Source organism: Rhinolophus hipposideros (assembly GCF_964194185.1).
Source record: "Rhinolophus hipposideros genome assembly, chromosome: 9".
Lineage (NCBI taxonomy): Eukaryota > Metazoa > Chordata > Mammalia > Chiroptera > Rhinolophidae > Rhinolophus > Rhinolophus hipposideros.
Window position 1 is genome coordinate 28221572 of NC_138055.1, and position 19336 is coordinate 28240907.

Here is a 19336-nt window from a genome sequence, read left to right on the forward strand (position 1 = left end):
TGCAGTGTGGATTTCCAAGGAGTGAGGGTGGGGGCGGGGAGAGGACCAGTGCCCAGGTACTAGGAAGAAGAGTCAGAGTGACTGCCATGGTTGTTAAACATAAGAGGGGGCTGCTGGGAGATTACTTAGAACTGAGATTCCTAAAACCTCTCAGCCACACCAAGAATGAGAGGTTCCTTTGACCTCAATTCTGGTTTAAGACCCCTTGGGAATCTTTCCTACCTTAGGTGCTGACAAGGAAAATATGGTGCCACCAGCTTGACTTTGCATGGAATACTGGTAATCTATAGTCTACTTAGAAGACAGGAGCTGGACCCAGGCTTTGCTTAGAGCCAGAATGGGCCCTGTGCTGAGCCCACGCCGATGGGCTCACACTCCTCACAGACTGACAAGAAGACCAGTGAGGTACGGAGGCATGGACACAAATTACCTTTCCCTGGCTTTTTCACCCCAGTGGCCTCTATTAGCATTCACGTTTTTTCCAGACACCCTGAAGCAAAAGCCATACAAAACAATTCCCTAGTGGAAAATGAAAACCCATAACAAAACACTTTTCCCCTTTCATTCCCATCCCCACCCCACTCCCTCCAGCCCAACACCCTGAATACTCACAAGAGAACACTTTATCTATACAAAATTAATTAGAAAACAAAATATTTACATATGAAATAAACACCATCTTGATTTCTGTCACCAGTGGAGACTGACAGAGCCCCCTTTGTTCTAGATTGCTGTTCGCTAGGTTAGTTGGTTTGGTTTTTTATTTGAAAGGGGTGAGGTAAGAGGAAGAATGAGGGGAGGAACCCCTGACCTTGGACAGAGTCAGGGTGAAGCAACGTTTATACGGCCCTCTCCTTCTTCCTCCTGAAGACGCCTCACGCCCTCTGTACTCTCTCTTAAAGTCTTCCTTTGAATCTAAAGTAAAGCGCTCTGCGCTCCTCTCTCCAAATTTGTGAGAGGTTCAGCCCCTTGTCCCCAGGTTCATTTTAGAAAGAAAACACAGCTTTACAAGGCCTTCAGTTGGCTTTAAAATGAAAGATACTGAGGTAAAAATCAAGGAGGAAGGTGGGGATAGCAGTCAAGGGTGGGGAATGAGGAATGGTAGTGAGTCAGGGCAAACAGAAGGCAAAGAGCAGCCCTGGAGGGTGTGACTTGAAGAAACATGGCAGCTTCCTTCCAGAGGAGGATGAGCACCTTTCTGGTTTATGTGTCCTGTGTGCAACATGGAGATCCTGCAGTCAAGCTTCCAAACAGACCCGTGGCTCTTTGGCTGCCACTGTGTAAGGGGAGGACGACGGGACAGGGGAACTGACCCATAGAACACCCCTACCCCAAGTTTCAGGACTGGCAGTGACAAATACTCATTTCCCCTCTCAAGTTTTCAACTTTTAGTGAAAGAGGCATCACATCTGCCAGTACCCTCATCCCTGGAGTTCATATATATTTCATATATATATATATATATATATACATATATATATATATATATATATATATATGTATATATATATATCTTGAGTGGTGCAATCTGGGAGGGAAAGGAGGTGTTGCAGGAAGGTGGATGGGCTTCTACTGAGAGTGTTCACACTGAGCTCAATGACACATTCTCAGGGAGCCAGGCCCAACAGGATAGCGGGGCAGTCCCACCTCTCTTACCCTCCCCACTTTCAAATCTCTTTCCTTTTCTCCATACCTCCTGAGCTAAACTCATGAGCAAGCTCATTCCTCTTAACTGTCTGTTCCCTATTAGTTGTGATCAATTCTGGGGAAATGAGCCTGCTCTTCTAGCTCCAGGTTAAGTAAGAAGGGATCAAAGCATTGAAAACATCCCCCTCTCTCACTTACCCTATCACAAATGGCTCTTCTATTCTTCGAAGCCTTACTCAGCTCCTCCCCAAACCTTGACCAGCTGGGGGTCTAAAAAGCTCAAAAGAACTTTGTAGAATCTTTTGTTCTCAAAGTGTGGGTGAAAGAATCATGGCTACATCTATTTCCCTTTAGCCTTCCTGGAAAGTTTTTGGCCAAAACTGGTTTTAAGTATTGGCAACTGGAGGAATGACTTTGTACCTTGCTCTTGTAGGATTGTTCACCACCTTTTTTTTTTTTTTTTTTTTGTCTAGGCCACAGAATCTTCTCTATCAATAACTTCCATTTTCCTCATTCAGGAAGGGTAAAGGGGAGAGACAGCGAAAATTCAGGTAACATACGACCATTTCTGTTTGTATATAAGCCAAAACAGGCATATTGCTTAGGGATATTGAAAGACGCAAGTGTCAAGTTTGCCTTCTCTGCATTTATAGGCCTCTGACTACACGTGTGCAAGTGTATATGGACACACATGCACATGCGGTCCATTCTCTCTTGTTGCTAATGCATCACAAAAGACTGCTATGATATACTTTCCATCACCCACCAATGACCTCTCATTCCACTTCACCACTAATGAGTCTCATGGAATTGAAGCAAACTCTTTTTGGCTTATACACCAACACACATGGCCTCCTACCCTCTGCCTGGTACATGATCCCTAAACAAATGCCATCTAAGCAACAAGAATTTAGCAAAAGCCTCTTTTCATTCACAGGCAAATAAGCTAAATGGTCTTATTTGAATGCTTTTGCTTCCTCACCTAAACATAAAGATCAGTTTGGGAAGGGCTATCCTGTGCTCACGTGGCCTTCTTTTGCTTCTCCTTGCTTCACTCAAAGTGGGTAACAGAGTCCTTGCATGCTAGGAGGAAGCTCACTGAGCAGCCACTTCCTTTCTCCACTTTGCCCTCCCATCCTGAGCAAGTCCATTGCATCCTCTCATGGGAACAGGAATGACTGACAAATGAGGGAAGGACGAATGAAATGGAAAGGGAGGAGAGATGGTGCTGGTCACCAGGGTTGCCCTCAGAAAGAATCAGAACTCCAGGATCCCGGAAATAAATTAGAACAAGAAAGGAGCAAATGGGAACCAAGTTCACCCCTGTCACCCTCCGTGACATGTGCACGGCACGCCCACAGCCCTACCCTCCCATACCCACCTTAACCTCTCTTCCCTCACTCAGACATCAGACTCAATACTAGAAAGTTTCTCATAAACATGACCATTGCTGGAGCCATTGAAAGCCCTGGGGTTTTTGTTGTTAGGCACACAGGGGTTGGACTGGTTCCCTATACAGATGTCTTTCTGGAAACGGCCTGGCACAGCCCCATGGAGGGCTGAGACCACCGGCTTGTTGGTGACAAGGGCACGGAAGTCCGGCCTGGCCTTCGGCGCCCCTGCCACCGTGGGCTGCCTGAAGAAGTAGGATTTGCTGCCATGGAGCAAGCACTGGTCATCCCCAAAAGTGGGGATGAAAGGGTTTTGCGTGACCCGGTCAGGGTAGAGTGACTTGCTGAGCATGAAGCCGCTGCCAGGGTTGTTGTGGTGGTGGTGTCCGGCAGTGGGCACTGAGGACTTGTTGTTGGCAAAGGTGCTCTCACCAGCTGGCATCTCAAACATGTGGGCGTAGGGACTCCCATCCACGAAACGGCCCTTGTCTTTCAGGCTCACGCTGCGCGGGGCCAAAGCGGCTTCTTCCTTCTGCAGGTCCACGAAGGTGTCGTAGGAGTGCTGCCGGCGCAGTTTGTTTCGGCTCTTCTTCTGGGCCTTGGAGTTGGTCGGGCTCTGGGGGTACTTGGTGGTGGAGGCGTTTGACGTCACCGCCACCGGGGCAGCCGGCTGGTCCAGCTCCTGCAGGGAGTTGTCCTCGCTGATGTCGTACAGGTTCCCCGCTTTCTTGCAAGCCTCGCACCGGATGCACGCCTGCCGACCGGAGTTCTGCCCCGCCACGCCCGCGGAGTAGTTGTGCAGCTTTGAGGGGCAGCTGCGGCAGAAGTTGCCCCCGGAGCGGTCCTCCCACTCCACGTTGGTCAGGTTCTTCTCCCAAGGCGCCGGGACCCCGCTGACCACGCCGTGCTTGTCCCCCGTCCCGTGTTTGAGGTGAGACCTGTTGGTACAGGGCCCCCCTCCACTGACCGAGTCCCGCTTAAAGTCATCACTCCTCTCCTTGTAGATATCGGTCAGGTCCACGTGTTCCCAGTGGGACGAGTTCTCCTTGGGGCGGAACTGGTCCAGGTAGAAGTCCCGGAGCCCCTCCTTGTCCCTGAAGTAGCGCTTGTGGTCGGGGGAGCGGGGTGGCCGGCGCCGGTAGGCCAGCTCAATCTCGTCGAACTCCCGCCGGGACTTGGCGGAGGCGGGCCGCTTCTTCAGGCTGTCCTTGTACTGCTGCTTCCGCCTCTTGGCGGCGTTTCCCTCGATGTTTCCGTAGGTGACGGTGTGCGTGGAGATGTCAGACACGTCCGAGCGGATCAAGTCATCGTGGCCACTGTAGCGGTCGTTCTTGAAGGAGAACTTGCCGTACAGGTCACTGAGCTGACCGTGCTTGGCGGAGGGAAGGCCAATGTCCAGGGGCTTCTTGCTGACGGACCTGGGCTGCGTGGTGAAGGGTGCGTTGTCACAGTCGTAGAGCCCGTCGATGGAGCTGGCGCTGCCGATGCTGTGGGGCCGGTGGTGGTGGTGGTAGTGGTCCTGGTAGACGTTGCTGTCCTTCAGCTGCAGGTTGCCGAAAGTTCTCTCCACCTCACTGATGTAGTCACTGAAGAGGTTCTCCTCGCAGGGAGGATTGTTGTAGGATTTGCAGTCGGAATGCGTGAAGCTGCGGCGGTGCTCAGAGATGTCATACACGGACGACTCGCGACGGATGAAGTCCAGGGCGCTCTGGGGGGAGCCGTTCACCCCTGACAGGTTAGCCATGTTCTTGGCGGTGCGGAGCAGGCGCAGGATGTTGGAGTGTGTGTTGTTCATGGTGGCGGTGGGGGAATTCATCACGGACTGGCGCTCCTCAATAGCCACTCCATGGATACAGCTGTAGATACCCTGAAGAAGGGGATGGGATGCATTAGGTCTTCAGGGAGGCAAAACGTGCCTGCTCCCCCCCACCCCCCCCACACACACTAATTGCCTAACTGGACAAGATAAGTCAGGAAAACATGAAACAGATAGTCTTATGTACCCACAAAAAAAGACGTGGCTAGAAGTTGGCCTGATGTATGCTCTTGCATTTAGCAAGTCTCACATCCTGAGCTAAGGTCGTGACCTGGCTATCCAAGAGGGGGAATGACGACATCAAGGGACTTGAGCAAATAGGATAAAATTGCAAGACATGATATTCTTGCCTTGACTCCGTCATTGGTTTGCACTGATTTCCCTTTCTACGCCCAGGTTTTCACATCGTCACGATGATACCGTGGTGTCAACCGATAGCAAAAAATATTGTTGGCCCATGGAAATCAATAGCAATGCGCTACAGATGTTGAGACTGTTCTGCCCTAGCTGGCCACCCCTGGCTGGCAGTAAAGCACAGGGGAACTCAGTAGCTCGCAATCGCCACTCTTTTTTCAGCTCTGACAAATTTTGAGCAGCTTTTAGAATTTTGATCACCAAATAACAGCTGAGCAGTTCTCTTCTTGAGCCAAGCATGAACTAAATTCATGGAGAGAATTAGGAAGGCCTGGGGTCAAAGAAGGATTTTTCTCCTGCTGTGCCCCACACCATGGGAGGGAAGAATTGGGACAGATATCAAGCACTAAATAGGAATAAATAATTCCCTTGTTGAATTCTCTCATTTATCCTCTCTTTAGCTTCTGGTTTCCTTCTTAGACTTTCTCATTTACTTAATCTTATCATAAATAATTAATATCTTGACAAATTAGTATTGATTGAGAACTCTGTGTACAGAGCTTTAAAGAACACTGTTCAGGAGAGGGAATAGTTTGGGTTCAAGTCTAAAGTCAAGCCAACCTTCTGCTAATATCTTGTTCCCTTCCTTGAAAGGTGGACAAATTTGGAACTCTTCTCCCTGGTAAAGGAAGGTATTTGAAGAGGAGGTTGTTTGAATTGTGTCTTTAAAACAAGGCCGATTAATTTGGAAAGTGAGTTGTCCCAATGGATGGGGATGAGAGGGAAGAAGGTTAGGAAGGAGAATGACAGCCGAATAGCAAAGAAGAAAGACAGATGAGGTGAGCCGTACTGTCCCAGAGGCCAGCGGCAAGATAGATCTTCAAGGTAAAGTTACTCTACTATCTTTCTCAGGCCTCCTTTCTAACCCTTCTGGATTATGGCCAGGAGAAAATGCCAAGCATTTTTCTTCTACAGAGGCATTGATTATGTCTAAGGGCTATGAATGGGATTTCTATTACAGGTCACCAGCTCCCACTATTTCTGCCATCATCCTACCTGGGACCTGAGCAAAGGGCCATACAAGGAAACATAACCCAGGGACCACAAGTTTTATTCTCCTGCTCCCATGTTACTGAATAGCCTGAATCAACTAACAGCCAGAGAGGAAACTGTTGTATATATTACAGGAAAATGATCAAAGGATGGAACAACTTGATGAGAGATCAATTTTCATACATAATTCCATTTGAACCAAAGTTGCTCATATCTGAAATCCAGATCTCTTCTAAATGGACATTTGAATTCATCTCTCCTGAATGAATCCCGTAATTTTATTAACAAATCAAAAGAAGCCCTCCCCCCTCATTTTGTTTTCACTCTTCCCTATGACCTTTTGTTCATATTCAAAACTGTTCTGAATCCTCACTTGAGACTAGAAACATAGAAGAAACCTAAATAAAGAACAACTTCAGAGTTATAATTTGCTTCAATTAAGGAAGTTTCTTGAATGCCAATTCAATATGGGTCAGGACTTATTTCTGAAGGTTCTGTTAAGTTCTTTAACTCCCCATCACAAACACATGGTTAAAACATCAAATGGAACAATGAAACATACCTCTGAATGTTAGAATAAGAGATATATTACATTCTACTATTTGAATAGAAATGTGATTTTTAAAAAGGATTAAATGATTAATACAGCCTATACAGAATTAATTAATGGTGATGAAAGGCATTTGGTAAAAGGCCGAATTTTTTATTTTGATAGATCTGCCAGTTCTTATTGAGAACCAAATGCCCAAACCCCACACAGAAAGCTGTTTCCTAAAGGAAAAATAGCATCACCTGTTTTTTGAGCCACAAGACATTATATCTCCCACCCCCCTGGGGAAGAGGGTTTCCTGCTTTAGCAGCATAAGGCTGGAATTAGTGCCCTCCTGGATCTCTCTGCTGTGCACAGTGCTAGACTAAGCTGTCCTTCCCAGGTACCAGCCACCAAAATCAAAGCACTTACTCTGCTGATGGAGAAGACCATGCCAGGCTTGCCAGAACAGACACCCATAAAGCAATGCCGGAACTGCCAGTAGAAAAGGTGTTCACAGATGAATGTGATGAGGCTGAGAGCCATGGCTGCCCCCAACATGTAGAAGACTCCGGCCATGTTGTCAATGTCCAACTGGCTGCTCATGACCTCATTCTTCTCATTGTGGCAAATGCCAGTGAGCCAGAGCGCTTCCAGCTCCTCCATCTCCCCTGGAGAAAGGGCAGAAAGGAGATCAGGTGAAGACAGAAGAGAGGAGAGGAGTAGAGAAAAGGGGACAAAAGGGGGTTTGGGGATGAGAAAGAAAGGCAGGAGAAAGAGACAGGGAGACATAAAGAAAGAAAATTAATAGAGAAGGTTAGCAGTAATTTTATTAATACCCTTATATATGAATTCGTCTATGTATTCAACACATGTTCAGTGAGAACTTAATGTGGGTACTGCAGATAATACAAAGATATGAGACATTACCTCTATTCAGTGTGAGCTAGTATATAAATAATCAACATGATAAGCTCTGTGTAGGTAATGACAGTTCAAATTAGTGAGAGTAATTTTGTGGGTGGGGTGGCCAGTGGGTTTTCAGGAGGGAGACAGGACTTGGAGGTGGGCATGGTGAAGAGATGAATTTTAATTTATATTGTATGAAAAAGCACTGCAGGCAGCAGAAATAGTATGATCAATGGAAGGAGAGCTGAAAACACAAGGCTTGTTTAGGGAAAGGCATGCAGAACAGTTCAAACAGAGTAACAGTTGGCAAAAGAAGTTGAATAAAAAGGGTTGAGGCAAGATGGCTGAGGGCTCAAGCATCAGACTAAGCACTTAATTTTGTAGACAGTGAGGAATAACATCATCAAACAAGTGATTCAGAAAACTATTCTTAAAATAATGTGCAAAGCAGATTGGGTAGGAGGAGGAGAGACCGAACCCAGCAGAAGAGATTGATTCCGTAGGGAACTTCAGATTTACTGATCTCTTGTAGAGGAAAATATAAATATTAAGAGGAAAGGGGAGTAAGCTTGAATAAAATGAGACCACCAATGTCAGACCTGTGTCCTTTTAATACTGCTTAAGGGAGCTTTGATAATTTCAGTTCATGTCAGGTTTCAATAATCTTTATTCACTTCAGTGGATATGAGGACTTAGAAGGGGAGAAATCCTGGACGTCTCTAGGTGAGTAAAATCCTGAAAATCTCATAAAGAAAATCATCTGTTTCAATAGTTCTGGTTTGGTTCCAAATTTGAACTTTGCGTAATCTGACTAGAGCTTCGGTCACTTTTACAAATCATCTCCACTGCTGCTTATCCTCAGAGACAGAGCTCCATTATTGCCTTTAAGTGACAGCTACATTAAAAAAATCACAGAAGCCCTTACACCAAAATGTCTCGTTAACACTCCAGCTACAATCTCCTCTTCTTTCCAATGTTAATCAAATCATTTTCCACTCATTTCTTTGATCAAACTATGATTTTCCTAACTAGTGGAGAAACCAACATCCCCTGGAGTCTGAAAAATCCAGCTGTGCTCTTCTGCCTCTTATTTTATCCCTAAGAGCCAAGATTCTGCAGAGAGCTGCTTGGCTGATGGCCTGTAGGGCCAAGAAGAGTCAAGTTGCTCATCCCTAACTGGATTAGCTTCTGTGAGGCTAATGGGAGGAGGAGGGACTTTGGACAACAGAGCGAAAAGGGATGTAGAAGACATGCTATAATGAAAGAGGAGATGAGATTTTCTCAAACAAGTTGGCTGCTCAGTCTGCTGCCAGAAAGGTACTGGGGGAAACCTTATGGTGTCTGCCTCTGAAACCCGAGCCCTGTCTCCTACCTCTTCCAGCTGAAAAGAGCAAGATGGGAGAGAGGGAAGAATGAGAAGATGACCACAAGTTGATTATTTCTCTGAGCACATTAAGAGCAGAGACCTTTCCAAAGTTCCATCTACTTTGGCTGCATGTGAGATGAGTGTTTGGAACATCTAATACCAGCCTCTTTTACTTTATCCCTGAAGGCTTGATCATAGCCTGCCACCCCGAAACATACCTGCTTCACCAACTACTTTAATCTTCTGTCCCATCTTTCACCCAGTTATGGGTTGAATTGTGTCCTCCCCTAAATTCATATGTTGAAGTCCTAACTCTCAGTGCCTTGGAGTGTGACTTTATCTGGAAATAGGGTCCTTGCAGATGTAATTAGTTAAGATGGGGCCATTCTGAAACAGAGTGGAGTCCTAATCCAATATAACTGGCGTCCTTAAAAGGGGGGGAAATCAGACACACACAAAGGAAAAATAGACACACAGGGAGAAGCCACCTGAACGTGAAAGTAGAAATTCGGTGATGCACCTACAGCCAAGGAACGCTAAAGATTGCCAGCTAACCACCGTAAGCTAGGGAAGAGGCGTTGGACAGATTCTACCTTGCATCCTTCAGTGGAAACAAATGAACACTTTGATCTTGGACTTCTGGCCTCCAGCACTATAGAACAATAGATTTCTGTTATTTAAATCACTCAGTTTGTCTGTACTTTGCCATGGCAGTGGTAGGAAACTAATACGTAGCCCCAAATCTCATGGTATATTGTGACATGATTTTCTGAAAATGCTGGAAGTGTAGGAGTTAGAGGAATGGAGAAGGAAGACGGGCTGGTGTTTTGGACCAGCTATCAGAAGGAGCCAAGGAGGCACTTTGCCTTTCTTTAACTCACCATCTCCAAAGAGCTGCAGGATAGCAAGGTCCACCTGGCGCTTCCACCCAGAATCTTTCTGGATGGCAATGCCATAACCAGTGGAAGCAAAGACCTTCCCACTGCCAATGGTCACCAGCTTACAGCCTTCATCTCGGCCTGCCATGTAGTTCAGCACTGCAGCATCATAGATGAAGGCGTCCAGTTTCCTGTGCAAGAAAGCAAACAGACCAAATCCAGTAGAGGAATCTTAGTACAAAACTACCTATGGGGCCGTTAATATGAAGCAGTAGGGTTCCAGCTAACTACGGGGAGAACTGGTTCAAAGGCAGGTTCAAGTTGGAACTCAGCCAGAATTGAAAGCCTAAATCTCAAGCTGTTCTTTATGTGATTTCAAGTTGAAAGGAGTTTTTGCCCTCCCACTGGGAATGATGAGAATGTAAGTTGGGCCTGAAGCCAACTCATAAGCTGTGTGTGAAAGGGAGAGGAAGTAAAAAAAGGAATCAATAAAAATAATAACAGAAATAATGAAAAGTAACCATTACAATGATAACAACAAATAGCATGGGTTAGATTTATATAACATTTTTCATTTCTCAGTTCATTACAGTCCAGAGTGGGGATAAGTGTAGGTGTATGTGCTTCAATACATGTGCAATGCTATTTTTGTGGTCAGAAAGGTTTCAATATTTGGCTTTGCAGTATGAGGGAAAATGAGTAGCTGGGGTGGTGGCAGCAGACACTTGTCTTAAGAGCAAATGTGTGAAACTATGAGAGAATGTAACATACAGAACTCAGTTCTCTTAAATTCCTAAACATATACAAGAACCTCATTTTATTTTTTGTGCTTTGCAAGAAGGGTGTATGTAAAGAAGTGAGTAAGACTAGGGGTGAGGGTGGGAAGGCATAAATTAATATCTAAAACCAACATTTAAGCACATCAAACGTAGAGGAAAAAACTCAGACATAACCATGTGGGTTACAGACAAGTCTGCAAGAAACTAAAGCATGTATCATTACTCGTATAAGTAAAGTTAGCTTTTTCCCCCATCAAGAAAAAAATAAGCTCTTTCTGGTGTAAGAAACAGAACATATTTCAACAGGTCCATGAGTACCCTACAGAATGGTGGCACACCAAAAACCAAAGCTCTGATATGATTGATAATTGTGGTGTATCAAGGGCCAGACTACTCAACAGAGTCTTACCTCTAAGCTCAAATCCCATCTTCTTAAATCTGCTCTGACTTTATGGTGATAACATAGTCTTATTAAAACATACCTAAATACTTAAGTAACAGTATTTAGGTAACCATGCATCTGGGTGGCTCTTCCAGGAGGTTCAATTGCTGCGAGTTATCATACGACACAGGAAATCAGCTACAAGACACTTTGACCCCCAAATCCCAATATCTACGTGCTCAATTGTGTGTCTTATTTGACAGCTTGGTTTCTAAAGGCCGAATGAGTAAAGAGATCAATGTGGCTGGGATTATGCAAGCCAACATTTTTGTAGTTCATGATCTCCTTTTAATGAACTAATACTTCCTAGAGTGTAGAGCTGGATCAAAGAATGCCAATAAAAGCTGGAATGAAAGATCAGTCAACACATTCTTATTGTTTGTTGTCTAAAAATGTGTACCCTTTTCTTCTTTTATTTCTCCCTTGTCCATAAGACACCAGAGTCATCATTTTCACCTCTTAGTCAACAGGTCTTTATGTCATGCATAACACATCAAACTTATCCTTGACTCTTTCCTTCTACTTTTACATCTATTTAATTCCTATTTCATGGTTACATTAATGTAAGTAGAATATAATTTGTGAAAAAGAAAACACATAGAAGTAAATAATAGCACAGGAATCTTTGTGCACTGGTGTGAATTACTGTCAAATTTAACTTGGAAGTCTGTAAAGAACAAATAAAGTCTTTTTTGCTGTAACTTTGTATGGCACCCAAGCATGATATATCTGATTCAATGTACATGTACATGAACATGAGACAATGTACATGAACATGAGAAACACATCAAAGACTCTGAGCTAGGAGGCAGTTCTTACCCTGTTTTCAGGGAGAGCAGTGCATCATCTACACCCCTCTGGTTGAATTTTCCCATGTAGGCATGCATTTCTGCATAGTTATTGCGAATATTCCTCTCTGTGCTGCCATTGGGCACAGTCCCAAAGCGAAAAGGGGGTGAGAAGTCATTAGGTCTCTGGAACTGGAGAGAGAGAGAGAGAGAGAACACGTCCGAAAACGTGAAGAGATATTAAGTTAGCATTAGTGGATTTATAATGGAATGCACCCATTTATAGTTTACCAAATACATTAGCCCTCCCTGAGGAGCAGCAATTGCTATCTAAAAGTGGACATCAATTCAACTCAATTTAATACCTGTTGTTGAGAGCTTTCTATTTGCCTAACCCTGACTTTAATCTATAACCATTTATATACATTGCACAATACCAGAGATGACGGAAATGTGCTGTTAGCTTAACTGCGGTGGACTAGTCACACTTATATCTGAAAATTGTATAAAATCCGATTCCAGGCCTCTTAATTTAGGGGGCTAAATACATTGCACTATTAAGGCCACAGGGCCTTAGGGAGCTGAGCTACATTCATATTCCTGAAAATAATTTGTTGGGTATCAAATATGTTTTGCTAAGAAATTTTCTCTTGACCTTCCCTGATGCATGGAGAGCTCATATTTATCCTACACGAGTTGCAGGATAAATTTTACAACCAAATACAGTTTTAATTATGTTCCTTCCTTTGCTTAAGAACTGAGAGTGGCTCTCTAGTGCCTATCATAATAAAGTGAAATCTCTTGGATTTTCACCCCACTGACATTAGCTTTATTTCTGACTATGGCTCTGCAATGACTAAGTCTGTATGTTTGCTCCCTGAACACGTAATTTGTTCATTTGTATCCTCATAGCCTCATCCAGTCTGTTCCCTCAGCATGAACTCACCTTTCTCTCTTGGCCAATTCATGTCCTTCATCTCAAAACGTAACTCAAAGCAATTTCTCAGGATACTTTCCATGAGTTCTTTCTTCTATTAAGTCTACCCAAAAGTGACCCATCAGTACTTGGTGCTCTTGTTTTAGATCACTGTAATTCATACTACAAATTCAATTACTCTTGAAATGAGCTGGCTAAATTAGGAGAGCTCGTCTCTGACATAGTCACTAAGAGTTTAAGCTCTAGATTGAGACAGCTGTAGATTGATGACCAGTTCTGCCACTTACTGTGACCTTGGGCAAGTAACATGAACACTTACTGAGTGACCTTGGGTGAGTAACATGAACTCTGTGCATTACTTCACTTGTAAGGAGACGATAATATCTAGTCTTCAAGATTGTTGAGGATTAGATGGTATAATGTATAAGAAGTTCTTCACACAGCACTTTGCATACAGTAAGTGCTCAATAAATAGGCACAATAAATGTTCATTTTGTTATTTTGAATTCATGTCTATATTCTACATTCCCTATTAAACTTTATACTCTCCAAGACTCTCATTCTATTAGGACAGCAATGAATAGATAGAATATGACCAGAGTAGCTCGGCTATGCCTTGGCATAGTAAAGATGATGAAGATATTTAAAAGTATTCTTGGTTTCAGTGCTATACCATTTACTTTGGAGATGCATTTGAAAATCTTACCTGTCAACTCAGGAGTACTCTGAACTTGTGGAGTAGCTTGGGCTTTGAGCCATTCTCCTTTCTCTTTCCCTTGACCTGAGAAGCTGAAGAGCTTCTCAGAATATGGGGGTTTCATGGACCACAAAATGTCGCAGTACCAGGAATTATAAATGCCATCTTAATTGCTCAGAGTTGGCCACAGTTAAAAGTTGTCATGCAGTAGTGTTAGGCAATCTGTAATGTATCAAAGACTACTACTTTCTGACTTAAAAACCTCCCAGTTGATTTACTACAGTGCTTTTTGGCATTAAGAGTTTTCGTTTAATTATTTTTAAAAGAGTTGTGATTTTTAAGTGGATGAATGCACTACAAAAGAGTCAAAGAATTTTTGGAGTTGGATGAGCCATGCAGTTCAATTTCACTTTACAGATGAAGAAACTGAGGCTCAAAGAGGACCAATAATTTGCTCATTGTCACGCCCTGGCACTGATGGCTAACATTATCAGGGGTCATTGGGCTTAATTAATAGCACTCTTCACTGTCCCCAGCAGACAGCAAGTTTAAAGAGAACAGGGATATGCTTTATTGAAAGAGACAGATACCAGAATGCTTATGTATATCACTGTCAATTATACACTTCAGATATTTGAAAAAAGGCATTCTCCAAGTCAATAGCAGAGTAGATATTATGGCACACAGCAATATAACCAAATAGACTCCCTTTAATCAGTAATTCCCTATTTTTCCAGGACAATGACAACCAATGCTCAGAATGACTAAGACACACGAGGACCCAACGTATCATCTGAAACATCAATGCAAGTTTAAATCATGTCCAATAGAATTCCGATGTAAATGATTATATTCTAGATTTTTGAAAACTGGCAATCCACATAAGGTATATGAAACAATTTCTGACTAACCAAATGGAATCTGATGCCTGATGAAGCTGGATTATGGAAAGCTCCTACTCTTTAGTAACACTGAAATTTAAGTTATGTTTAGATTTTTAGATGTTATTTATAACCATATCCCTGAATAAATAAAAACTAAAGAAATGATAGAGAACTTCAAATAGACAAGAAAACTTTGAAAAGGAAGAACAAAGTTGAAAGAGTTGTACTATCTGACTTCAAGACTTATTATAGTACGTGGAGTGTGACATTACTGTACGAATAGTAAAGAGATCATCATCATAGAATAGAGGGACCATGAACAGACCAATACATATATATCACAAAGGCAATTCAGTGGAGATAGGATAGTCTTCAACAAACGGTATTGAAACAATTAGATATCCTTCTGCCTAAAAAAGAATTTCATTCCACACCTCACAAAAGATACAGAAATGAACTCAAAGAAGATTATATACCTAAATATCAATCCTAAAATTATAACATTTCCAGGAGAAAAATCTTTATAACCTTGAGTTAGACAAAGATTTCATAGATGCAATATCAAAAGTACAATCCACAGGAAAAAAAAAAGGATAAATTGGATTTTATCTAATTAAGAACTTCCCTTGGAAAGACACAATTAGGTTCATGACAAGATAAACCACTGACTGGGAGACAATATACGAAAATAAATTATTTGAAAATGATAAATATTAATAAATATTTGAAAATAAAGGAATTGAATAAGAACATGGCAAGATTCTTCCAGTTGAAGCAACTTCTATAAGGAAACAATCAGAAATACCAATCAGCACTGAAAGAATGAGAAGGCACAGTCCTGTGGAAAGCACTGGTCTTGGAGGCAGACAGTTGGATTTAAATCTCATCTCTGTCTCTGACCAGCTGTGTGAACACGGGCAAGTCACTTAAATTTACCAAGCCTCATTTTCCTAGAAGTACTATTTTTAATGACTAATAAGATAATATATAGGCAATCACTTAACAGAATATCTGGTACATGGTAGATTCTCAAAATTATTAACTGCTCTTACAAGGATGAAATTCTAATATCTAAAATTGTCCTATGTGAGGCAATGTTCCCTAAGATTGAAAAACTCGTGTTCTTTGTTACTTAAACTGGGCCAGTCTGGAGGCCAAAAGGACAGTGCATCACCCCAGAATTAGCCAAAGCAGAAGCAGAGTGAGCTTGCTTTTTCCTGTGAAAATTCTTGTCCCAGCTTGGTGAGGTTTAAATAAAACACAGGCTTTTAAAAATAGTATTCCTAATACCTTGATGCTTCTAAGAAATACCTTGTAAAAAACTCATCCCAAGCCATGAGGCATTGTATGGCACTTCTTTAAACTGAGAGGCAATCGATGCTCTCTGGGATTTTGGAAAGGAGTGAAATGTAATACTGTTAAGAACCAGAAATCCTAAAATCTATTTAACAGGGAGGACCCCAAGAAACAACTCAAAAATAAATTCAAAAACCCAATACACAAAGGAGACCAATCTGATTTCCATACAGTACTTATTAGTCACCTTTCATCATCACAGGGCTTCCTTAAATTCAGAATCTTTTTTCAGAGTTACCCAAATTAGGATTATAAAAACACAGATTTTGATAGGGAAATAAAAACACAAAAAGGAAGGAAACTTAGGGATCAGTCCATTTCACAGACGAGGAAACTGAAGCCCTGAAGAGGCCAAGTAAGTTGTTCAAGGCCATGTGGCAAAGTCGGCGGACTTGACTCCTAGAAGCTGAATCTTTCCCAGGCTCAAATGCTCCCCAACTAGTCCTATTCATACTTACTGGGACTGAACCCACAAACCATAAGTGGGGCCACCTGGTGAGAGTACTCTTCACTTTTATGGCAACTCCCACTCCCCCTCTGGATTCAACATGTGGCTTGCAGCAGTTACTGTAAGCATGCACTTACACAAGGACAAAACAATGCCAGAATGTTAAGAGAACTGAAATCTCACTTGATCCTCCTGGAGAGCAGCAGGGAATCAGAATTCAGCCCTCTGAACTATTCAGATCATGACTCAGCCCCCATTTGAATGACCGCGAAGTGAATTAGTCTTAGCAATCACGCAAGGAGAAAGGTGCCAGAAGGCCAGGAATAAAGGTCCCTCCCTCATTCAAAGATAATCAGACTGGAGGGCGCTAGGCTCTTATGGCTGCTGCCTTCCCAACAGAGAACCTGTTGTATACAGCCTTTCACAGAGAGGAAGGGAGAGGGGAAGAAGTCAGGCAACTGGGCAATCTGGTCCATTTTATTTTATTTATTAAATCAAATATATAAACTGATTTTCTTATATATAAAGCATTATTAATTCAACACCTATGTATGTTCTGGCAATAACTCATAGCATCTCCTTTAACTATAATAATTAAAATGCATTAATTCATTTGGCAAATATTTACCGAGCATCTTTTAGTGTAGAGGACTGTATTAGGAACAGGATAAAAAAATCAAAATCTGTTTTTAAGAAGTTTCCATAACAGAGTGTCAGAGATCTAAACATTCATTTAATTTTTCATTCATTTACTTTTTCATTCATTCATTCATTCATTCATTGATTCATTTGTCCATTCATTTATTCTTTCATTCATGTAGACATTCAGCAAGTATCCTTTGGCATCCAAAATTTGTAGGTACCTTCTGGGTGCTGGGGATACAATATAACAAAACAATAAGATCTTGCCTTCAAAGAGCTCATAGGGTAAAGAAGGGAGGTAGATAATAAATGTGTTTTTAATTTAAATTTTTAATTTTTTTATTTTAATGTAGTGGACTAAAGTCAGCCACAAATTCTTTGCCACTCTTCACATCAAGAGGTGAGGTCTACGTCCACTCCCTTTGATTCTGACCTGGCCTGGATGACTTGTTTGACTAATAGAATATACAGAAGTAACACTTCTGGGCCTTCTGAAGATAGGTCATGTGAAGCTTTGCAGTTTCCACCTGGACCTCTTGGAACCTCACTCTGGGGGAAGCAATCGACTTTCTAAGGAGTCCTGCAACCCTAAGGCCACCCTACTGGAGCCATCACATAGGTGCTACAGCCTCTGCGATGCTGTTCACCTACCAGAAGTATAGGAGCTTCTGTCTACACTCCCAGCTGAGTCCAACTTTCCAGACAGGGCACCAGAATTTAGCGTAAAGCTATCTTGGACCCTCCAGCCCAGCCCTGACCAGCCTAGCCCAGTCACCAGCTGAACACTGAGTGACTTCAGCTGTTGCCACATGAAGCAGAAGAATCACCCTGCCAAGTTTTGCCCAAATATCTGACCCACAAAATTGTGAAATACAATGAAATGGTTATTGCTTTAAGCCCTTGAGTGTTGGGTAGTTTGCTGTGCAGCAATAGATAACTGAAATACAGATGATTTCAAATAGTGAAAATGAAGTGCTATGAAGAAATGGAGACAGCTATTATATAGGATAGAGACGGATTGGTCGGAGAACAAGTTTAGACTCGCTGTCCTAAAAAAGCTTTTCTGAGAAGGTGGCATCTATATGGAGACCTGAATGATGAGAAGGAACTGGGCATGCAAAGATCAGCAGACTGTATATCAGACCCAGGTAACAGCCAGCAAAAAGGCCTGACAAGGGACAAGGTTGGTGTGGCTAGGGTGCAATGAACAATGTGATGGGTACTATGGGGCAACGTGCTCTTTGGGCAGTGGGTGTACAGAGCACCCTGAACGCATCACAGAGGCTGTAGCATAGGGGCCAAGACCTGAAAGAAGAGTTTTCCAGTTAGACAAGAGGAGCAAAGAGGTTTCGAGATGGAGACGACAGTCTGTGCAAAGACAGGACAGCAAGAGAGCCCGTGTGTGATCAGAGATCATGAGAGCTTGTCATTCCAAGAGCCTAATAGATAGGGCTGTGGTAACGAGGCTGACACGGCTGAAGAGGGACATAGGGCCGGGATCACAAATGGAGTTGAATTCTGTGGAAAAGGTTTTAGAGTTTATGCTAGAAGGGAAAAGAAACGGCAGGGCGTCTGGAGCCAAGCTTCCTTCCTGAGACCAAATTCCAGCTTGATAGCTGTGTGACCTGAAGCAATCTCTGTGCTCAAGTTTCCACATTTGTACCATGTGGCTAATAATAGTGCGTATCTAATAAAGTTCATCGTAGTCAACCAGTAACTCTGGGTAAAGTTCTAGCACAGTGCCTGGTACATGATAAAGACACTATATTAGCTATTAATACTATCATTATCATTATTATTACTGTTATCATCATCATTAGCAGAAGCAACTGAAGAATTCTGGCAGAGTTTCAAGACTGGGTTTTTGTGTTAGAAAGTGCCTGGAGGTGTCAGCATAAGGAACAGGTTGGAAGAAATAAGGAAGAGCAGGCGAGGACCTGAGCTCTGATGATGGTCTGGGCACTTGTGGGGATAACAAAGAACAGAAACATCACCAGATACTGTCCCTATTTCCCAAGAATATGAAAGATGGCATGTGCAAGACCACAGAGGTATATACCAGTGCCACCAAAATCCCAAAAGGGCAAAGATGCAACCAGCCTGGTTTCCTGGAGGACTTCTTGAAGGAGGCTGGATTAAAGCTGGCCAGGAGGATGAGTTGAATTTGGAAGGGTGGGGATGAGGAGTGAATGTCAGTTCACATTAGAAGAACCCCTCTGCTTTAAGACTCCTCCTCCAACACTGCTTAGTTTCCATGGTGAGGGAGGAAACAGATATTCTCAGAGAAGTCTTTGAGGCCATGATGCCAGGAGAAAGAGCAGGTTCTGAAAAGAAAACAAAAACTCTCCTAAATGTTGATGGCATCCAGGCTTTTGTGTTGACCACCAGACAAAGCCGCCTCCGGCTCAGCTGCCACCAGG

At 43.0% G+C, this 19336-nt stretch overlaps 1 protein-coding gene across 1 annotated transcript in view; it reads right to left on the reverse strand.

The window, feature by feature from the left end:
- Positions 1-1527: 1527 nt before the first annotated feature.
- Positions 1528-19336, reverse strand: part of GRIN2B (glutamate ionotropic receptor NMDA type subunit 2B) — a 403139-nt gene continuing 385330 nt past the window's right edge. Inside the window, exons 12-15 of the mRNA XM_081058567.1 lie at positions 11984-12144; positions 9947-10134; positions 7223-7461; positions 1528-4905 (exon numbers count right to left, since the gene is read on the reverse strand). Coding sequence (XP_080914693.1) covers positions 3049-4905; positions 7223-7461; positions 9947-10134; positions 11984-12144 — 2445 coding nt within the window. The 3' untranslated portion in view covers positions 1528-3048. The remainder of the gene's footprint in view (positions 4906-7222; positions 7462-9946; positions 10135-11983; positions 12145-19336) is intronic.